This window comes from Spea bombifrons, chromosome 3 (assembly GCF_027358695.1).
Source record: "Spea bombifrons isolate aSpeBom1 chromosome 3, aSpeBom1.2.pri, whole genome shotgun sequence".
Classification (NCBI taxonomy): Eukaryota; Metazoa; Chordata; class Amphibia; order Anura; family Pelobatidae; genus Spea; species Spea bombifrons.
The window spans coordinates 80,811,645-80,833,678 of record NC_071089.1 but is presented as its reverse complement, the minus strand read 5'-3'; the positions used below and the strand labels follow the sequence as shown (position 1 = coordinate 80,833,678).

The following is a 22,034-nucleotide window of genomic DNA, read 5'->3' as shown; positions in this document are numbered from 1 at the left end:
TAATAGCATCCTGCCTTAGAGCGACACAGTGGTACGTCCGTCACGCCCTGGGTTAAAATGGCTACCATTCTAGGACCTGCACAGGAGAACGTTCCAGAGCGTGATACCGCAGCAACAAGAACTGGGTGTGGCCATGCGTAATCCCGCCCCCTTTTTGCCATCCGTTATAGACATGCCCCTGCCTCTGCGTAGCTTTGCGGGAAGTGAAGTCCGAGGGTTCATTTATCCCTGGGAAAGCAAACTTTATGTAACTACAACTCCCGTCACACCTCAGTCACGGCCCCACCTCCGAGCCTTTTGCGCAGGCGCCTTGCTGCTGTGCCCGGACTCCCCCAGTCTCCGGCTGCTTGTTTTTCTGAGTTGAAGAGCCGCAGTGGAAGGAACAGGAGCAGAGCTTGTGAGAGCATCTGTCCTCATCCCCCCGCCTTCAAAGCCGTACAGGTAATGAGCGGAGCGACACGGGGACATTACTAATAGGTGCCGGTACAACCGGCTTATAGGTCACAGCTGTCATTCAGCTAGTCAGAGGTCATTTATTACGCGTTACTCGCGGAATGTCACTGTTCTCATTGAAACAACTTATAACTGTTTATAGTGAAAGCCAGCATTTTGGTGCAGGGTCTTTTTCTGTTGCGCTGGTTACACGGCGTGTGTGGGTGATGTTTTAATCATACCGTTACGAAGGCGCCTGCCGAGCGTCATTCTCAATCCCCCCCCGCCCTTTGTTATTGCTAGGTGCGCCCCCTCATGGCTTTATACCCCAGACGATGGGTCTGCCGTAGGTAGCAGGATGGCTGGTGCCGCATCCTATCTACTAAACGGTGAGCCTGCTCACCCCGATATACAGTCATCTCAGCGGGCATTTGTGGCCTTCCTCTTTTAGTCAGACCTGCGCTGTGTTACCGAGGTGACAGCAGGATAAGAGGCAAGGTCTCCCCGTTACATATTGCATATAGGGATACTAGTCTGGGCATATCCCCGCACACTGACCGGCAGCAAACGCATTGGGTGTATAATGTACCGCTGAGCAGCCGGGAGGGGGGAGGGTTAGGAGCCGGTGTCCGCATCCCTGCCTTTGTCACCTGTCAGGTGCAGCTGTCGTTTGTTTTGTTTAACGTTATCGGTGCTCCCATTTTTTGCTGGTCATTCTGTCCCGTTTCCCGCCACTAGGGGGAGCTCTGCGTCTGTTTTTCCCCCCGCAGATCTCGTTTTATGAATGGGGGGGTCCACTCATTGCTATACAAATGCAAGTTTTAAAGATCCCTGAACCTGAAAAATATCTTCGTTAAAATCTCTCCGATTCCCCCAGATTTATGTCAAGAAATATCAGATTGTGTACCAGGGGCTGTGGAACAAGTTTGGGTTATGTTACAGTTAGCGGTGGCATTGAATTGCTGTGAAGTTGTACAGGAGACTGAATATGTGGAAGGATTTTCAGTAGAAATGATTATTGTATAATTCTGTACACCTGCCGACAGGCATGCACAGTCATGTATAAATTCTATCTTGTGGTGTTTTGCTCACCTCCCTTTTTTTCCCCCTTCTGCGAAACCCCCGCCGTTTTTTGTTGATGACGGTCTTACGGACATTGCATTTTCTGTTTCATAACTTTTTTTTTTTTTTTTTTTAGTATTCAAGTAAAATAAATTACTTTGCTGCATAATGTGAATATTTTCCGGCTTTGTCATCGTAGCCCAATCTACTGGATAAACACAGCAACTTAAAGCTGCTGTTCTACCTAGATAAAGACACTCGCTTATTAACCAAATAAACTTTAGCAGATCTGTCATTTCCTCTTAGTGTTTAATCACAGAAACCAAAAAGTCTTCCTCAGTTTCTATGGCAACGTTCTAGCAGCATCTACATTACAGAAGTGTCCCGGCAAATTTAGTCGGTACTAGGGGGATTATGTTTCTAATGCTGTAGTTAGTGTTAAGTAGGTAAAACGCACCTTGTATCACCGAGAGGCGCCCAATGGAATGTAGCAATAAAGAATCCCGTCTATGAGCAGGAAAAGGCCACTCAAAATAGCATATAACAGCCTACAGGTGTGCGGATAAAGATCATTTGAAAACATTAAATCAAAACCCACTTCTTTTTGGGACTCTCCCTTTAAAGAACATTGTTTCTCTGGTTTTAAATGACAGCGATCACAAAGGGCCTACCTATGATAAAAGAAAAAACCTGTGTCTGGGTTAACTGGAAATTGCGTGACTGTCTGGAAACACGATCTTGCTTCTTTGTATAGTCATGTGACCAGTAACAGGTTTTGTTACAAAAAAACACGGTACACGTTTCATTCTGGGTGGATTACATTGGCTTTCGTGAGTAACATTTCTGAGAAAAACATTTTTTGATTTGTCTTGCGTAGCCCAGGGGTCTATTAACTTTATAAGAAACTGCGATGCCCTTCACTGAATATTCTAATCATTGTATGATCTCATGATTGCTGATTCATGTCCAGGGGGTGATGATGTCATCGCTTCTCAAATGCAGCTCAGACTGAAAGCTTGGTTTAACCCCTTTTGCTGCCGAATGCAATCATACATTTTGTGTTCCACTGTGTAGTGTTGGCTCTAATGAACGCAATTTTTTTTATTATTATTACTATATATTTAATGCTATTTTTCCTTCAATATTTTGTTTGTCTTGTAGAAGTTTGTGAAAGCTGTGTCACTTGAGGCCATCAATGCTAAGAGAAGATGAAAGATTTAGATTTAGGAGTGGAATATGTCATACCCAGCCTGGGCTACAGAAATGTTCGGGAGCAAAGCAACCAAGATGAGAAAAATGAGTCAGAAGACTTAAAATATCAGAAATCCCAGGTCAGTTTTTTTTTTTTTTTTTTTATGTATGAACATTTTATTGCTAAATATTCTGAATCATCTTTAAATCGAACAGATCTAAAAGCTGCTATAAATGTAATTTAGTATGATGGTAGCGTATAAGAGAACAGATTCCCAGCAGAAGTGGTAGATGCATTGGATCGGCAAAAGACTACCCTGGTTATAAGACAAGGCCAGGGACGCAATACGCTTTGGGGCTTTTTATAGCAAGAAAGAACCGAGTGGACTAGATGGGTGTAATGGTTCTTATCTGCTGCTAAATTAATGTTGCTAAGTTGTTGTGCTCTTGCCAGTTATTGACTGCAATGTTAACTTAATTTAAGCCAAGTGGTGGAAAGGGTGGTGATATCTAAAATTATATTTGGTAGCTTCATACAGTATCTGTATATAGTATATGTATGTAGTTAGATTGCATTTATTTATAGAACAATGGCAGATTCCATTTCACTGTTACAATAGGGGACAGTGTAATTTAAGAACATTAAAATTGAGGATATAGAAATCAGGTTAACACACGGGAAACATGGCTACCCAAGGAGAAAAGGGTCCGGCTGTGGCAAGCTAACAATCTGTATACTGTAACGTAGAGAACATTAAGAGGAGAACCGAGCAGCGGTTTCCCACCTGTGTTTTCTGGAGCACAGGACTGGAGTGTGAGCGCTCACTATTTCACGCACTAGCACGTAGACGAAGTGAAGCAAGCACTCTGCGCAGTAAAACACGCTGGCCCGAGCCACTGTCTGCTGAAATGTTTCATTCTTTTGCTCTTCATTCTTTACAAATGCATAGGTTTCCTAGTCAGCAGAGCTATTTATTCTCTCTCTCCGTTTTGCTATTGAGTCAGACATAGCAACTGTGTAAAGAATGGCAGCGATCGGTAGGGAAGGACTTGCTGCCGCTGTTCTGACCAGCATAAAACAGAGTTGCACAATGCCACGTCGCTTGTATTGTTTTACACCGGGACCGCAATCTAAGTTTCAGACAATGCCCGTTACAGAATGTGTGTACGCATAATACCTTGGGTGTAGTGCGCTAACCTCAGCACGTCATGAGAACAAAGAACGGGCCTGCACATCTATAACGGGCACAATTCTACAGCTGCTGGAAACCTATAGTTAATGTAGAGCCACAAACAGTGGTGTGCGTGAACCACGGTAACGCGCATGTAACAGGCATATAGTCCTGCAATCAGGCGACACGGATAACAGTCACTTGTCCCCGTGACGAGAGTAAAGGAGCAAAGAAAGTTGAGGGTTTATTATATCTATGTTTCACTTGCATAAACTGTTTTCGCTGGCTTTCTGTATAGAAGGCTATAGGAAACAGGTCCTGGCAGAAGCGTTTCTGGGGTTCTGTTTTTTATAGACACTTCATTATAAACCAAACATGATGTAATACATAAAGGTGCATCCTGTTTTCAATTTCAGACTTGACATGTAAACCGATATCGTCTATTGTAGATTAAGAACTTTAATAGGGTCAAATCTCTCCATTTGCTCAAGGTACTAAATCACTTCAGTATGGGTAATTTGAGAATAAACTTGAAATAGAAATATGTATTTTAAGAAGCAGAGTGATCTTTTTCTGGCTGGCTGTTCATTTTCTATAATTTTAGATCTTTGTAACATAGTTTGTCACTTCTGCGGGGTCAAGGTGCTTCATTTGCATGCTTAATCTTCAATAAACATGGCTGTTTCATAGTATTTAGAAGTCCGTTTAATGATCTCTTTTTGTAGCAGGTAGAGCGACTTCCCTCAATTATGGGAATACTTTACCCAATTCCTGGGTCTGTTCCACCCATAAAGCCTTGTGCTATATTTTTGTTGTGGTGGAAAGGCTCCTGATACGGAATCTGGGGTGACCGTAGCCGATGTTTTTTTTTTATTATTTCTGTGAAAAAATAAATTTTCAGCAAAACTGTTTTGGTCTTCTCGGACAGATCTACAAAAATAACAAATAATATTCAGGGATATCATCAAGGCCAATTTTAATATTGGGAAATACTGCAAGTTCCTCAGAAAGAGAATATGCAAATTGTGAGAAGAAGCACACAAGCTGTGTGAACGCAATTGTGAAAGTTTATGCATAAAGTAAAAGTAATGCATATTAGCATTGGTACACTTCACAGTCCAGTTTTTGCGCTAATTTTGGTTTCTTGAAACAACCAATCAATGGTAGAAATGCCCTTCCATTGAAATCAATGGGAGCGCCTGCTGCTCATACATGTGGGGGGGGGTCGTAGTTTGACCACCAGGAAATCTCACACAAGCCAGTGCTTGAGCTCCCAACAAAGCAAGATATCAGTGCAAATACTACTTAAAAGCGCCTCTCTGATGAGAGGGATTCTGTCACACTACAATTTGGGGAGTCCTATCTAATATTTATGGCTATATTGCTTACCAAGGAGCACTTAACTACCTTTTAACCTTTAATGACATCTCTGTGGAAGGTGGGTGCTTAACCCCAAGGTGTGGTCAGGACCTGTAAATATGCACGGAAACTATGCAGTAAGGGGAGCGCACCTTAACAAGCATACACATTCGGATTCCAGGGTGCTGCTGAAATGACCACCATGTACACAACAAATCAAGAGATCAGCGCACACCTAGTAAATGCTATTTACCCTGAAATCTGAATGTTTTTTTCACTTTTTAGGGTGTGCTCCCCTCCCTCTTTATTTTTTAATGGTGAGTGTATACTGCACATACACACTAGTAAGCCATTCCGCTGTGGGAGAAGAGATATGACAAATAGGGGGCACTAAGCATATTGTGGCTGGTGTGTCTGTTTAATTGTCACATGACTTCAAAAACTGGCGCTAATAGGTTGTTACTATAGAAACTGAAAGGGCTTGAAAGTTTGTGTTGGTGTGTGTGTGTGATTAAATCTTGAAGAAAGAATTCAATTATAGGTATGGTTAGTTTTATTTGCTTAACCCCTTCATGTCCAGTGACGTACCAGGTGCATCATGCCCAAGTCGGCTCATTGGTTCTGTGACATATCTGGTACGTCGTGCCAAAAAAGTGAGTGATCAAAGAGGCTTCTCCCCGCAATCACTGGCTTACTAGGATTGGTGTTCCAGTTTTGATTCCACAATGTCTGAGAAACATGACTTATCCTTGCATGTGGGGTATTGCTGTGTTACTGAACACAAATCACGACTTTTTTTTTTGTTCTTTCACATATCCACTCATTAAAACTGCAACGTGGATGTTTTTTCTTTTTTTTTGTTAGACTAACTTTGGATGGTGCTGGTGTGAAATCGGCTACATGGGACAGGCCAATACAGGGCTTGGCAAATTTGTTGTGAATCTAGGCGCCAGCTAAAAAAGTTAGGAGCCAGGATTTTTTTTTAAACAGTTGGTTAGGAGTGATCTGATCATCATCAGCCCACTTACTAAACTGACAGCATTTGACCTGGAAGCACCCTGGACTTTCAGGTCGGTGCTGTTTTTTTGGGGGGGTTTTTTAAATTCTTTTTTTTGATTATATATATTTTTTTAACACTTTCAATGCTGATGTTCCATTGGAGCACAGCATTGACTGATATTTAGACAAATGTTAACCCCTGCAATGCCACGAATGTGTTATAGACAATTGTGGAATTGAAGGGGTTAACGCTGCACTGTCGCTCTCATGGAGCGATCAGGCAGCAGGGGGGTGTTGGGGCTGGTCTCCACACTCATGTGGAGACCAAAGAACCCTCTCCCCCTGTCACTGAAGCCTCTGGCAGCTGGGAAGCAATTGCTGGTCTATAAACCAGCCATTGCAGGGGGGAGTCTCTGATGACTGCTGTAGGCTTCCATGCCTACAGGAGTCATAAAATGGCTTGTGGGGGCTGGTTTTTGCTGTTGCTGGTCTGCCTGGACTTCCAGGCACACCACCAGCAGCAGAGCCCCTTGAAAAACGGGAATTAACCCCTAAATGCCACGATCGCGGCATTGAAGGGGTTAACGCTGCCCTGTCACTCTCATGGAGCGATCAGGCAGCAGGGGGATGTTGTGTCAGGTCCCCACACTTGTGTGGGGACCCAATCAACACTGAACCCCCTTTCCTGAAGCTGCCTGTGGCAGCTGAAAACGCTATTGCAGGTTTCCCTGCAATCGCGGTTTCAGCCTACAGGATCACTCCGTGGGAGTGATCTCAGGCTCGGGGGTAGGCTCTGAGTAGCTGTGCTGTCTGCCCAGACTCCTGGGCAGACAGCAGCAGCAGCGCCCCCGCGTGGTGACACGGGGGCATTTTTTTGTGGATGTAAGAGGCTGACAAACTCCTAGGCGCCAGGGATTTGTCGAGCCCTGGGCCAATATGCCCCTAACCAGATTCACTGAGCTGTCTAATTTGGAAATATATAGTTTTAGGGGGTTGAAATGAAATATGGGACATCTACCGTGTCTCAAATGAGACCTGGACCCAACAAATTGATCTGTCAAAATTCCATGTTTGAAAACTGTAATGCACATGTTCCAATTGTTAACCTGCAGAGCCTAAAAAGCATACCCTACCCATGGATATGGGGTATTCCTGTACTTTGTTGGTGTTTCTGAATACAAATCACAAGCTGTTTCATTAATTTCATTATAGGTGAAACTGTCAATGTTTCCTTTTCCCCCACATTTTCAAATATTTGTCATGCTAAATGATGGTTTTTATATATAATTATTTCAAAGGAAAGCCCTGCTTGTGCTGGGAAAAACCAATATATAATGTGTTGGGGGCAATAAATGAGTTAGTGGGTAATCACAGTTGAAAAAAGACATAGCAAAAACTCCTCTGGTGCAAACATGGTAACAAAAAAAGATGGTCCTTAAGGGGTTAACATATTAGTGCGATTACTGTTTTCTTAACAAAGAGTATCGCTAACCAGAGACCTCTAAAATGTAGCCCATAGCACAGGAGTTTGAGATTATTTTGCGCAGTGAATCCATGTCTGTTTCAATAGTGATTCTGTGAGAGGAATCCTGGGTGCTCTGACTACGTGGCTTTCAAAAGGGGTATATTCTTCTGAAAGGGTTATGATCTGCTTATTAGAAGGGCTTTATTGCCATTTCTGACTGAAGCTAGTGTCATTTTAGAATGAATTTATTATTCTCTTCTAGGTTCATCTCAGTATTCTGATGCTGCTCTTCTTCTTTTTATTTTCTAGAAGAGACATTTGGTTTCAGCAAGTTTGCACAATTAGCTTGTTTTTTCATATGATGTGCCAGACACAGCTTAGGTCTGCAAATAAAAAAAAAAACAGAAGTTCTTCTGTATGCTAAAGGTTAACATGAGATTTTGTACATATCTATATTATCTGTTGGTATGTTCCAGAAAAGTAAGCAGTGGCGTCGCTACAGGGGGGCAAGGGGGGGCAATTGCCCCCCCTAGGTTATTCCTTGCCCCCCCTGTTGCCCCCCCGCCGAATTTATAACCACCCAGGACAGCCCTTGACCGCTAACGACGACATGGTGCCGTCGCTAGCAGTCCCAGTCAGGTGCTAACGACGGCACCATGCCGTCACTAGCACTATCTTACCTTGATGGAGGTCTGTGGACCTCCATCACCACCTACCCCGGTGATCTGCCCCTCACCCTGAAGAGCATCACCGGGTCCACCCGATCTGCCCGGTGACGTCTCGCGCAATGACGCGATGACGTCACCGCGCAACTTTATTAACAACTGACAATTGTCAGTTAAAGAGGTATGGGGGCATGCTGCTTAGATGCCTGTATCTCAGGCATCTAAGCAGCTACATACCCCCAACATATACCGTTGGAAAGGTAATTGCCTCACCTTTCCAACGGTATATAGATTGTAAAAAAAAAATAAAAAATATTAAGTTAAAAAAAATAAAAATGTAAAAAAAATGATTTGGGGTCTCTAAAGGCAGATAAAAAAAAATCAAAATTGCCTAGAGACCCCCAAATTAAATTATTTAAACATAAAGTAGTTTAACTTTTAAAAAAAAAAAGTTTAAGTATTCTAGCTAAATGATCACTGTGGTAGCCAATGTTACCACAGCGATCATATAGCTATAAAAAGTCACATTCCCTTTTTAAAAATGGCCGATACTAATTTTTAATCCTATGATCCCTTTGATCATGGGGTTAAATTTAGCCAACGGTAAAGGGAGGCAATTTTTGAAATCCTGATGAACTGCAAATATTATTAAAATCAGCCATTTAGCCTGTGCGGTACGTGAGTAACCATATCATCCCTGGAGCGCCTTGCATTTTTACTGCAAAACTTATTTTTGCTGTAAAAGTGATTTTTTTTCTCCCTTTACCATCATTTCTTTGGGATTGTAAGGGGAAAGAATGGTGTGTGCTACTGTGAGTAAATGTATGGAAAGAATGGCGTGTGCTTCTGTGAGTGAATGGAGATATGAAAGGCGTGTGAATGATCAGTAATTAGGGTTGAAGCCTTGACGTGGCATTACTGCTCACGTAGGAAGTTAAATTATGGCACAAAAAGTACACATTTACAAAAACTACACCCCTTGGCGCATCAAATGAGGGGCTGCATGTGTTTCTAGTACAAACCTGGAGTGCGCTAGACACAAATGAACATGTCGCTATGGATTGAAAAAACATATTTTCAAGCCAAAGCGACATATTCCATCATTATTTGTGCACTCAACTTGTGTCCTAGAAATACATGTAGCCCCTCATTTGAAGCTCCAAGGGGTGTAGTTTCTTAAAATGGGTGAATTGTCTGAATGAGGGAGAGCATGAGTTAATGTGATTGTGTGTATCATATATGTATAATTGTGGAAGGGCAAAGATGGCAGTAGCAGGATGTTTGAGCCTTGGGGAACAAGATGGCACAGGCAGGGTGTATATGGGACAAAGATGGCAAATCTTATGTGTGTTATCTGGGTGCTGGCCAGGTTCTATGTGTGCAGTGTGGACGCCAGGGCTGACTTTGGGGTGTGCAACCTGTGATCTATGCCTGTAATTTAGGGGGTTTTAAATATACCTTTAATGCCGTGTTTTTATGTGAATTCCAATTGATCTGTACCTGCAAAGCTTGGTTTGTGTGTTCTTCTGTAGATCCATATCTGCTATGCTATGTTTCCATACATTATTTATGTATACCTGCAAATACAGGGTTTGTATGTCTTGTTCAGTTGATTAATACCTGCAATGCTGTTTCCATGTATTTATTTGATCTATACCTGCGATGCTACGTTTCATATATTATTATTGTATACCTGCAAATACAGGATTTATATGTCTGATTCTGTTTATTTGATATATACCTTCAGTGCTGAGATCACAAGTGAATTTCAATTGATCTATACATGCAAAGCTGGGTTTGTGTGTTAATGTGTTGATCTATACCTGCTATCGGCAGCAGGGTCTAATATTTACATATATATATTTATATATATATATATATATCGGCAGCAGGGACTTATATTAGGCCCTGAAATCATTTAGTGGAAAAGTTAAGGTATTGTGTTGTTTAAAGGATTTCAAGGATTAGTCGTACTAAATTGTGGCTTCAGGCTTCCCATGTTGAATGATCAAGTATTGTATTGTCCAATAACAAAAGTATCATTCCATAGACCATTACTTTTGGCAATATATATATATATATGTGTGTGTGTGTTTTTTCAGTGGTATGATTTAATGGTGGAAATTATTAATGCCCCCCCAGTTTGACTGTGGCATCTTGTGTGCCCCCCCTATATATTGTTTCTAGAGTCGCCACTGAAAGTAAGTAATCATTATAACACACAAAATCTACGCATGAAAGTTTAGAAAGCTCGTTTTTTTACATTGATTTGGCTTCTTAATATAATATTTATTTAAACAAAAACTTGAAAGTGAAAATCCTTGATCGCCAGTCATATCAAGATTTATCTGTAAAACTCCAACCTGCATTATCGCATATTTATCCAGTCTAATGCACAGCTATTTTATATTTATTATTAGGATCTTTAGAAATTGCCCTTTAATTGCATCTGTTGTTTTTACAGTTCTATCAACAGTGTACCCATATAACAAAACTAGTACTCAGTGCAGGGAAAATATCATTTCGTAAACTGGTGCCTATCGTAGTGTTTACATGTATGTTTAACCCCTTAAAGACCGGTGATGTAGGGTATACATAATGAAAAACTGGTCCATGAGGACCAAGGATGTATCCCCTATGATTCTGGCACCGTTAAGATGAAATCCCTCCCGGGGAACAGAGATCAGACTGTCAAACTTGTACCCCCCGAGCTGTCAGATTGAATGGGACTGTGCTCTAATTGAGTGCTGTTATATTCTACAGGGATTTAAATGCCTGAACAAATGTTTAGGTGTTTCCTTCCGGCAACGTCATGACTGATCTCAAGCCACTGTGTTTCACTGACTGATCATGTGATGTACATTGACAACTACTCTCTGATAGAGATGAAAAAAATACACATATAATAAATTGCCCTGGCCATATTGGGTAACTTCCAAATCCGCATGATTTTTTAATACTGGTATATTTGGGTATTTTTTTCCCCATTGTACACCGGAAGAACCAAGTTATATATGTGTAAAAGTCCAAAAAAGGCTTTTTTGTTTGTTTTTCATTTGTTTCCATATAAAATGTCTTACATTTATGATTGTGTTCAAAGGAAAGCCCTGCTGAAAAAAGCAATATATAATTTGTGGGGGAAAAATAAATGTATACTCTACAATCATCATAGGGATGGAGGGGTTAATTCGGAAAAATCCTGCGCTTCCGCTGTCCTTGGCAGTACTACACAGATGTGCGGGGGTCTGGTTGTGTGGGGCCTTGTTCTAGCCGAGTGCTACAAAGCCAACACACGTGCAGTGATTAGAAATAACGGTCTATTTACACAGTGTGTGGGGGGGGGTGCCAGAGCAATATTATAGTGCATTTTCTTTGTATTTTATTATTCTGAATTAGAAAAAAATCTTATTGGGGGGGGATTGAGCAGTGAGTAAAACTGCTCAACTAATTCAGATATATTAAAACACATCCCGTTAATCAGATAGAATATTGTGAAACTGTTCTTTCAGTTGCTGTGTATTTTTAGTGGATATGAAATTTGTCTGGGCCTTGTTCTGAAGGGGTTAACTCGTTGAGATGTTGCAGGTGTTGTGTGTGTGTGAGCTGTTTGCGTGACTCTGTGTTAGGACATTGTCTGCTACTGTACATCTATGTATCCAATAAATGGCCCCGGGCCTCTGTTTCCTGTTAACAACAGCTTCCCTATTGGCTTACTTCCTTCGTCTACACCAGCCTGTCTGCTGCCAGGAAACAAGGGAACTGGTGTGCTCTGATTGGCTGAGCTCACCTGGCGTGACTTCCCCAATAAATCTGCTCGGCCAGCAGAAGCCAGCGAGATCTGTGTTTGTCTGCAGAAAAACCGTATTACGTGTTTAACCGGCCACGGATCAAGTGACAGACTTTGTGACATTGCATTGTGCCGCATGTGCAGTGACTAAAGAAACTTATTGCCTTATTACCCATGGAGTTAAGAGAAACACTAATGCAGTGAGCTTGCAAAACCTGCTGGAAGTTGTTTTTGCAGACACTTCAGTGATGTTTATTCAAAATAAAGTGCTTAGTTCATGCAAATACATTAAATGCAAGCTTGTGCTTTTTATTTTTTTTTTTCTGAGCATGCTTGTAATCATCGCTTACTACTCTGGTTAACCTTACTGATGTGTAGCGGCTTTACGCACGGGGGCTATACAGTGTATGTTTACATTGCAGCTTCTGCGGGGTAATTGGGAGAGCAACCGCTCAATAATATTAATTACGGAAAACCGTTTGTGCCTTTAACAGCACAAGCGTCAGACGAGTAAGCATTGATCGTATGAAAAGGATAAACTCTAAGCTAAAGGCACCGCTTTGACTTGTTTACAGTGAAGACTAAAACATTCGAATGGAATTGGCTCTCTGGGGCTATTGGCTATAGTCTTTAGTCAAACTTGATACCTTTCAGAATCTCAGGTGGAATATTCATGTCGCTAAATATTTACCAATTTTATTAAAGGAACCTATAGCGAGAGGAAGGCCAATAGTCGTTTGGAAGAAGGGCCGTGAGATGTAATGTTACGATGATACGGCAGCTGTCCTAGCTCCTGACCTACAGAGCGCTGCCCTATATCTCCGCTCTTATATCCAAATGTCCTTCTCCCTCTCGCGACTTGTCTCCTCTATCGTTATTACCGAGTGTCCCACGCACGGTCAGGATTTCTACTGTGCTGTAGCGCTTCTCTGACGTGTACCCATTTATACATATAAGCATGAAACCTGAGATCCTAACTCTCAAACTATCTGTCATCCTCACAAAGTTCTCCATATCCACCCTCATTAAAATCAAGTCTAACCCAAGCTGTCCACTCCTACTGTCTCACTTACCCATCAAGCACCAAATAGACTGTCGGCTCGCAAGAGCAGGCCCTCTTCTCCTTCCGTACTGGGGTTTTAATATTTCGGATGCCTCTTACACAGTTGACTCCAGAACACCTTTTGGATTCTGATAGCTACAATCAGTTGATTTGACTGTAATGACAGAGGTTTATAGCAAAGTGTCATTAAGAGCAATTAGATACCGCTACAGATAGTGTTTGATTTATCTCCATCTCTGTTTTTTATTTTGGGCAGTGACATATCTGCTCGGTCTGATATTGGCACGCTTTTCCCAGATTTATAAAGCTAATCCATGTTGCTTTTTCGGCTCCGTGAACTTGTGCACTTCTTGACTGGACATGTGTTGTATTTTATTATTTATATCTAAAGCTTAGCTTTTATTAGTATCCACTACAGCAGCCGCTACTCTCCGTAAAGGTTACTAGCGACGGGTTCCTTCACCATGATATGCCGATATACAAAAGACGTTTTACATACTGATATGACTGATAAGAGTAGCGTTGCTGCTTATTTAATGCAAACATTTTGTATTTTTGAAGCATGTGGATTGCCAGGATGCTTTGGAAGCTGCCGCTCGAGCTGAGGGACTTCCCTTGGACATCTCTGTACATTCCCATTTGCAGATGCTGGATGAGGACCATCATAAAGGCAAATACCACCATGGTCTCCACCTCCTGAAACCCATTCGGTTTACTTCCAAGTGAGTTTCTCATTTCTAATGATCCGCTCTTTATCTTAACTGGACACTATAACAATTAGGTCTGTATCTGATATTAATCTATTTCCACCAATTACTAGGTCACCCTGACAAATACAGACTCTTAAGATTGACAGTATTTGCCATCATGCTTCTGTAGTGTAGGTTAAGAGTTTCACATATCTGCATTTCTATCGGTAACAATGCCATACTGTCCTCTTTTATGTTGTAGAAACCAGCATCCGGTGGACAACGCTGGCCTCTTCTCCTTTATGACTTTCTCGTGGCTCACACCTATGGCCCGTTTAGCATACAAAAAGGGGGAGCTGTTTCTAGACGATATCTGGTCGCTGTCAAAATACGAGTCTTCTGATGTAAACAGCCGACGGTATGTTATGACTGACGAAGTTATTCACATGTTTGTGTTTCTTTGTACTCTAATCTGTACCTGAAATATATAGTTACAGTAGCTAAGGCGCAAGTTTTTTTTTTTTACTTGCTTAAATTGTGTTCTGAAATATTCCACACAGGTTGGAGAAATTGTGGCTGGCGGAGTTGACCGAGCGGGGTGCGGATGAGTCCTCTCTGCGCAGTGTTGTGTGGAAGTTCTGTCGCACCAGGCTCATTATCTCCATCATGTGCCTAATGCTTACCCAGCTGGCTGGCTTCATTGGTCCAGTAAGTAGTTTCCACCCTGTTTCATATGCCGAGAGGTAATGTCTCCTTACAAGTGCTTCACATGGTGGACCTGTATAGTCAGAATGCTCTTTCTTTTAAGTTTTTTTTGTAATACTTTATGAATTACTATTACTGTCTTAAAAAGGCTTATTATTGATTAAATGAACCTAGCCATTCATTTATTATGTTTGCAAAAGTTCATTTCATTTGTATTTTGTTCTCCATGTTTGATTTGTGGATCATGGTAACTTGAGTTGTTAGGGAGACAAATGGAGGACTAATTAATTCAAGGTTTCCTAGATTTAAGATAGACAGTTATTAACAGAATTGAATCCAGTGTATGACAAAGTTTATCCAGGAGGCTATACTGAACTCCATACAGCAGTGTTCACTTAGGACACTTCTACAAGCAGTGCTGCATCTGAGGTTTGCTTGAAGCACACGGAGGCAGGTCAGAACAGACAAATAGGCTCCTGGTGCAAGTAAGTCAAAAGTAATTGAGTGTGTTTGTCTACACATATGTTCATACTTTGTGTACACAGAATTACTACTCTTTTTAAATGTCAGGGCTGAATGTACTGGCAGCTCCCGCATTGAGCAAAGATGAGGTGTTTGCAGAGTTATAGGTTTCACTTATATATAAGTAGGTTAGCAACAGTTTTTCGAGCCCATTGTCAAGGCCTCATTAGCTGCATAGGAGAAATTAGGCCAAACTATCATTCTTTATTATGTTAACTATGCTGCATATTTTGATCTGCTTTACTACCAATACGATCTTGTTTCAAAGTAGACTTATCAGATTTGCTAAAATGTTTTTTATGTTTGCAAATATGTCATGAGGTGTAGGACCTTTTACTGCTATTTGTAGTACTAATTTTCAGTGCGGTGTTTAAAGATGGATGTGCATTGACTTGGTAAGTACAGAGACAGAATACTGTTGGTATAAGTTACGAGTTTTATTTATATATATTGATTTTACAGATGTATTTCTTTTTTCTTTATTTTCTGTTGGTTAAGTTGCCTTAAGGGGTATATCTTTGAATTATTATTTTTGTTAATTATAATCCAGCGGTCCCAACCTAAAATAATTAGATCAGGGCTTTAACAAAACAACCTTCATCAAGAAGAGCTTCTGTCATTGGTACACTACATGGGTGATGGGCTCTTTAACGACAACAACAAAGTGTGTGTATGTAGAATGATAGATATATGCAGGTGTCAAGTATATCTAAAAACACAAATCCACCTGCATTCAGTCTCTAGGTTTGACCTTGATTATTTACAAATTAATGGCTAAGACACTAAACACAGAGTCTAGCAGCTGCATTTCATACCAACATAGGCATAATTCTGCAGGTCCCATAGACCTGTGTGTTGTTGCATTTTTATCCAGCAATTCCTACTTTTGAAGGGCTAACTGAGGACCTCTGGATATACTGAACAGGGCATCTCTAAGGACCTCTTGGGTATACTTCAGTTCAAGTTTACCATCATTCATGCACTCTGTGTAAAAAAAAAAAAAAAAAAAAAAAAAATGTAGCCCATGTCCTACATGAGCAGATGTTGAGGGATTTTCACCAAGTGTGTGCTAGGAATAGTATTAAACCTGAGTCTCATTCCGTCACTCATTAGTGGGCTGCCTCTGTGCAGTTATGAAATGTTTTCACCGGGAATAAGCTGGTTCAAGAGATTTGACCTGCGGTTTCCTTTTTTTTTCACAAAGTGAGAAGTTGCCACTGTTAAATTGCTGCGATTATCTTATTATTCGCTGCTTTCATATAACATTCTTCCCAACGGAGTAGGTTATTATGGTCCCTAGACTGTCTCTTTTGAAACACACGTGTGTATTTATGTATGTATACGTGTGTGTGTGTGTGTGTGTGTATATGGATATATGTGGTGGCAGTGAATCCAAATTACTACAATATAATATTTACGGTACATTAGGTGGTCTTTGCCCAGGATAGTTTGCAAGCTCACAAAGGTCTGCTTTTAAAAATAAATAAATCTAAAGCAAATCAGTACAAGTTCTGCTGCTACAAAGAGGAGACTTATCTGCAGCATAAACTCATGCTGTAACCAGGTTGGATAACTTCAGTGGCCATTAGGTTAGCATTAGTGTCAATCAGGCTGCAGCATACTGTCTTGTGAGAAATGCGAAGGAACCAGTGGAGTCTATTCTTACAATTAACCCAAGGGATAAACTGCTTGCTTGTAGAAATATGTAAAAAACGTAGGTCAAATGTCATAAGTTTGGTGTTTGGGGACGCAGCACAGCCTCAATGGTTATGCCATCGTACTTATGAAACAGGCTTGTTCTTTTTCCCATGGTACTTGTTTATCCAGCCTCTCCCATTCTTCAGGTGAGACGCTGGAGTCGGGGTGGGATAAGGGTCATGACACTAATGTTGCCTCTGTAGTGGAACCAATGACAGAAGCTATTCTTTAGAATTTTCAGGGTGGCAGTTCTGCGTGAGATTGAGCCAGACAAGCTGTGCAGAAACCCTCGCAATGCAAGACCAAGGTAAGGTCATATTTATTCCGTGGGAATGCTTACAACCATGAGACGGTTATGTCTATTACATTTATTCAGTGAAGATATTGCCATTTATCTCTTAACAATGCATTTCCCAGCATTCATAATTTGGTTCGTTTTCTACAGTTTAATGTAATTTTTGGGCAGGAAATATAATATGTGACTGCTCAGTGATTTTATTTTCCCTTTTGTTTGATGGGTTGTTATTTAATTGGTGGGGAATCTCCATCTCTCAGGTGTCCTCGAAGGAGCAGGGAGTCCTACCATGGAAGTGTTATCTTGTGTTTTATCCCCCTCCTACTTGTGTGTGTGTTTGGTTTGTTTGTTTTTTTATTTTTATTTTTTTTGGCTCCCCCCCTCTTTTTTTTCCTTTCTGGACTTCAAGTATAATATCGACAAGCTGGCACATCTCAGGAGATCGTCGTTTTTACATAAGTGGATATGCCGGTATCCAATCAAGTTTTTATTATAGCTTGAGAATTATGTTTCAAATTCTTTGCTTTCCCAAGTACTGCTTTTCCCCAAATATTGGTGGTCCTTTTCACAAGGTGACTTGGGATACTTCAAGGACATGGACTTAATGAACTCAACCTGTCAGTTAATGGAGGATGGTAATAAGTAAGCCCAGCTAAGTTGTCTCACCAGCACTTGGTGATGGAGTACGGATCTCCAAGCCACTCCTAAACTGTGCTGGCACCGTGTCAAGCAATGCCTCCTCTCCACAGACTCTTATACAAGGACTTAGAAGAGACTCAAAGTTTGCTGCCGATTGTTAGTCCTATCTTCCAAAGGTCTTGTTGATCCTCGTCTGTCGCTTCAGTAATTCTGTTAAAGTTTTTTTTACTTTAACCTCATCACTTCTTGATGATTCACGGAACGCATCAATCAAATTTACTACCAGAGAAAACATTGCCTTATGGGGAATTCTGTTTTGAAGGTCTTTCGCTTAAAAAGCTGTCCCAGTGGCGTCTCAGGTTAGGTGGCTGTTATGAAGATGAGCGCTATCACGGCGTCTATGTTATGTGCCTTCTTCGGATGTTTTCGTTATTAATTGTATGTCATTGGAATCTTATTGTTTTGGAAGTTTGTTTGAATATTTCTTTGGTATGCTTTCCACACCCCTCAAATAAAATTGTTTTCCCTAAGTTTATAGTATTTTATGCTAACTAGCCTTAACTGGTGGCACGCTGTAGCTTTGAACATGCAGGTTTAAATGCATTCATTTATTTATAAAGAGAGTGAAGAAATGTTGATTTTGGAGTTGTTGCTTGGAATGTGAACAAGTGACGGCTTTCTTGGTAAGCTATTAAAAAGAGCAAGAGTGGTCAACATGGCGACAGATTGTTTAGAAGTTATGCTCTTCTTTTTTAAATTTTGTTTTCGTAATAACCTGCTGATATTTATTTTCAGGAATTAATTGCCAAAATGCCCTTCTCTTCCCCTCGTACAACTGTAGGTACAATTGTTCATTTTTATCAATGCGCACGTTGCAAAGAAACGGCTGTAAATACTTGCTTTTATTTTAAGATGATTTTTTTTTTGTTTAATTTTCAGTATTTTTTTTTTATATATGTAAATCAACTAACCATATTTATGTTAAGTTAGAAGGCTCACAGCTCAAAATGTCTAATTTTTCTTCTTTAGGAAGGTGATTGTGTAACTGATAACATAAGGTTAATTAAAGTCCAGGTTGTTTTTGAATGTACATATCATGTTACTTCACTGAGTATCTAATTAGAACAGAGCACATGCATATAGTCTCCTGTTGAGACATTGTTACATGGTCACCTTCATTGGTTTATTCTCTTTACCAAATGGTTGCTAGTCCAATCTAATTGGCTGTTTTTCTAACTTACCATAATGGTTATTGTGAGTGATGTGTTAAATTGAATAGGAGAACTCACGCTTCTTTACCCTTCTTCCTGTAGGCATTTGTAGTGAAAAGCCTTTTGGAGTATACTCAGCAAAACGATACAGATCTTGCTTACGCCTTACTCTTAGTGTTTGGTCTGCTGTTGACTGAGATTGTGCGTTCCTGGTCCCTGGCGCTTACCTGGGCGTTGAATTACCGGACTGGCTCCCGGCTCAGAGGAGCAATACTGACCATGGCCTTTAAAAAGATCCTTAAGCTAAAGAACATTAAGGAGAAGTCAATGGGAGAGGTATGAGCCATTTATTATCCTAATTAACCAGTATACAAGTCTAGAAAATGTACGCAATGGCGGACTCCATAAAAACCTATTATAAAAAAATAAAATAGTAATAGAAGCCCCCGGTGCTGGCATTAGTGCGGTGAAAAATGGAACCTGATACACAGATGATGGTCCAGGCCAGTACTTCAAATGGTGTGTTTGTGTTGCCCTTCTATGCTTTTTTTCTAGGGGGATCTAGGGTGATAAAGCTAGCAGTTGCTAGAAAATCAATCCCCCACCCCTTATCATGTATTTCTACATATATATAAAACCGCCATAGGGGAAAGGAGGAGGTGTCACGTACATCGGGGGCACCAGGGCCTTATATAACTTGATGTGGAGGCCCTTGGCTTTCCTGTGCACATTACCAAAACTGGTGCCTTGAGACATGGCCAGAAGTGGTGGGGTTAGAAGCTGGGGATGACCGAGGTACCTGACAGGGGACCTGGTTATGCATGTTTCCAATTATTGCACACGGTGAAGCCATTGTATTATACCTTTTGCTCGGGTACATGTGTGGTTCCATAGACCAAAGGTGTGCAATGTTGCAACTTATGCCTCTGTATCCTACTGAACTATGTAAGCGTGTAAACTTGTGAAAATCTTAAGCATTAATAAAACCTGTCATTGTCCTTGGAAATCTAAATGAGAAAATGAAATCCCAACGTTTAACAACAAATGTATAGCCCTGCTGGAATAGTTCTTGATAGAGAATATAATACCTTTGTGTAATTTTCATATCCTGTGTTTCAGCTGATAAATGTCTGCTCCAGTGATGGACAGCGAATGTTTGAGGCTGCCGCAGTTGGCAGTCTCCTGGCTGGAGGACCCATTGTTGCCATTTTAGGAATGATCTACAATGTCTTTATATTGGGTCCTACTGGTTTCCTAGGTTCTGCTGTCTTCATACTCTTCTATCCAGCTATGGTGAGTTATATGTTGGGGAACCATCGCTTTTTCCCTTTAAAAAGCCCCAATTTTGGAAATTGCTGTGTATGCGTGGCTTACCTTGGTTGCCAAGAGATGGGACTGAACTGCTCTCCAGAGGTTAGGGACCCTGGGAGAACTTCAGTTTTTTATTAAACACAAAAAAAATGGCGTGGCTGTTCCTTCAAGCTGCCTAATTTGAAATAAACATTGTGTTACTGTGCCTAATTCCATATTTTTCCTGCACTGCAGAACATGGTGCAATGTAAGTGTAAATATCTGTATATAAACAGGTGGGGAAAAACTAAACGCGTTATCTTTTTTCTTTTTTTTTCCCTTTCTTTCTATACTGTCTTCTTACAGATGTTTGTATCCCGATTAACTGCATATTTCAGAAGGAAATGTGTGTCAGTTACTGACGAACGGGTACAAAAGATGAATGAAGTCCTGAACTACATCAAATTTATAAAAATGTATGCGTGGGTGAAGGCATTCTCTCAAAACGTGCAGAGTAAGTACTGTGCCCTAATGTATGGAGAGAATCAATTTACTGAGAGTCTAAATGTGTACCTTGCTTAAATCATTTGCATGTTCTAAAATCACAAGAAAAACACATTTTGCTTGTATTTTGACCTCTCTCCCTCCTGCTCAGAGCTCTCACCAGACCTAATTGCATGTCAAGCCATCAGCCTGTAAATGGCACCAACACCAATGGCTTCCATGTTCATTTGAACTGCTCCAAATCTTTACAATCTCTCTTTTCCTGGCCTTCCTAATTCTAAAACATACAGAACGTATCAGATGGGACCTTACTTCTCTAGAACGTCCATCTACCACCCACCACTACTTGCCCAATACTAAATGCCTTTTCTCTTAAGGACTTGCTTCTTTCCTCCTCAAATCTGTCCCTTTTGACAGATTCATAATGCTTTCGCTTCTCTTGTTTTATTACAGAAATTCGAGAAAACGAGAGGAAGATACTGGAGAAAGCAGGCTATTTCCAGAGCATTACTGTAGGGATTGCCCCTATTGTGGTTGTGATTGCCAGCGTGGTGACCTTTTCTGTTCATATGATGCTGGGATATGACCTCACTGCTGCTCAGGTAACCATGTTGTTTTTTTTTTTGTTTTTTTTTAACCCCTTGACTGCTAACGACGGCATGGTGCCGTCGCTAGCAGTCCCAGTCAGGTACCTTGATGGAGGTCTGTGGACCCCCATCACCACCTACCCCAGCGATCTGCCCCTCATATTGAAGGGCATCACTGGGACCACCCAATCCGGATGGTGACGTCACAGCGCAACGAAGCGATGACGTCACAGCGCAACGACGCGATGACGTCACAGCGCAACTTTATTGAAAACTGACAATTGTCAGATAGAGAGGTATGGGGGCATTCTGCTTAGATGCCTGTATCTCAGGCATCTAAGCAGCTACAGACCCCCAACATATACCGTTGGAAAGGTAATCGCCTCACAGGTATAATGCTTGTGATAAAAGAATAAAACATATTAAGTTAAAAAAATAAAAATGTACAAAAAAAGTAAAAAAAATGATTTGGGGGTCTCTAAAGGCAGATAAATAAAGATCAAAATTGCCTAGAGACCCCCAAATTAAATTATCTAAACATAAACTAGTTTAACTTAAAAAAAAAAAAAAAAAGTTTATGTATTCTAGCTAAATGATCACTGTGGTAGCCAATGTTACCACAGTGATCATATAGCTATGAAAAAGTCACATTCCCTTTTTAAAAATGGCCGATACAAAATTTTAACCCCATGATCCCTT

The 22,034-nt window shown here is 40.9% G+C and overlaps 1 protein-coding gene across 1 annotated transcript in view; it reads left to right on the top strand.

Moving 5' to 3' along the window:
• Positions 1–306: 306 nt before the first annotated feature.
• ABCC5 (ATP binding cassette subfamily C member 5) overlaps positions 307–22,034 on the top strand; it is a 40,080-nt gene continuing 18,352 nt past the window's right edge. The window contains exons 1-9 of the mRNA XM_053458505.1: positions 307–441; positions 2,656–2,825; positions 13,757–13,917; positions 14,147–14,302; positions 14,445–14,592; positions 19,057–19,290; positions 20,074–20,247; positions 20,611–20,758; positions 21,202–21,350. Of these exons, the coding sequence (XP_053314480.1) occupies positions 2,703–2,825; positions 13,757–13,917; positions 14,147–14,302; positions 14,445–14,592; positions 19,057–19,290; positions 20,074–20,247; positions 20,611–20,758; positions 21,202–21,350 (1,293 nt within the window). The 5' untranslated portion in view covers positions 307–441; positions 2,656–2,702. The remainder of the gene's footprint in view (positions 442–2,655; positions 2,826–13,756; positions 13,918–14,146; positions 14,303–14,444; positions 14,593–19,056; positions 19,291–20,073; positions 20,248–20,610; positions 20,759–21,201; positions 21,351–22,034) is intronic.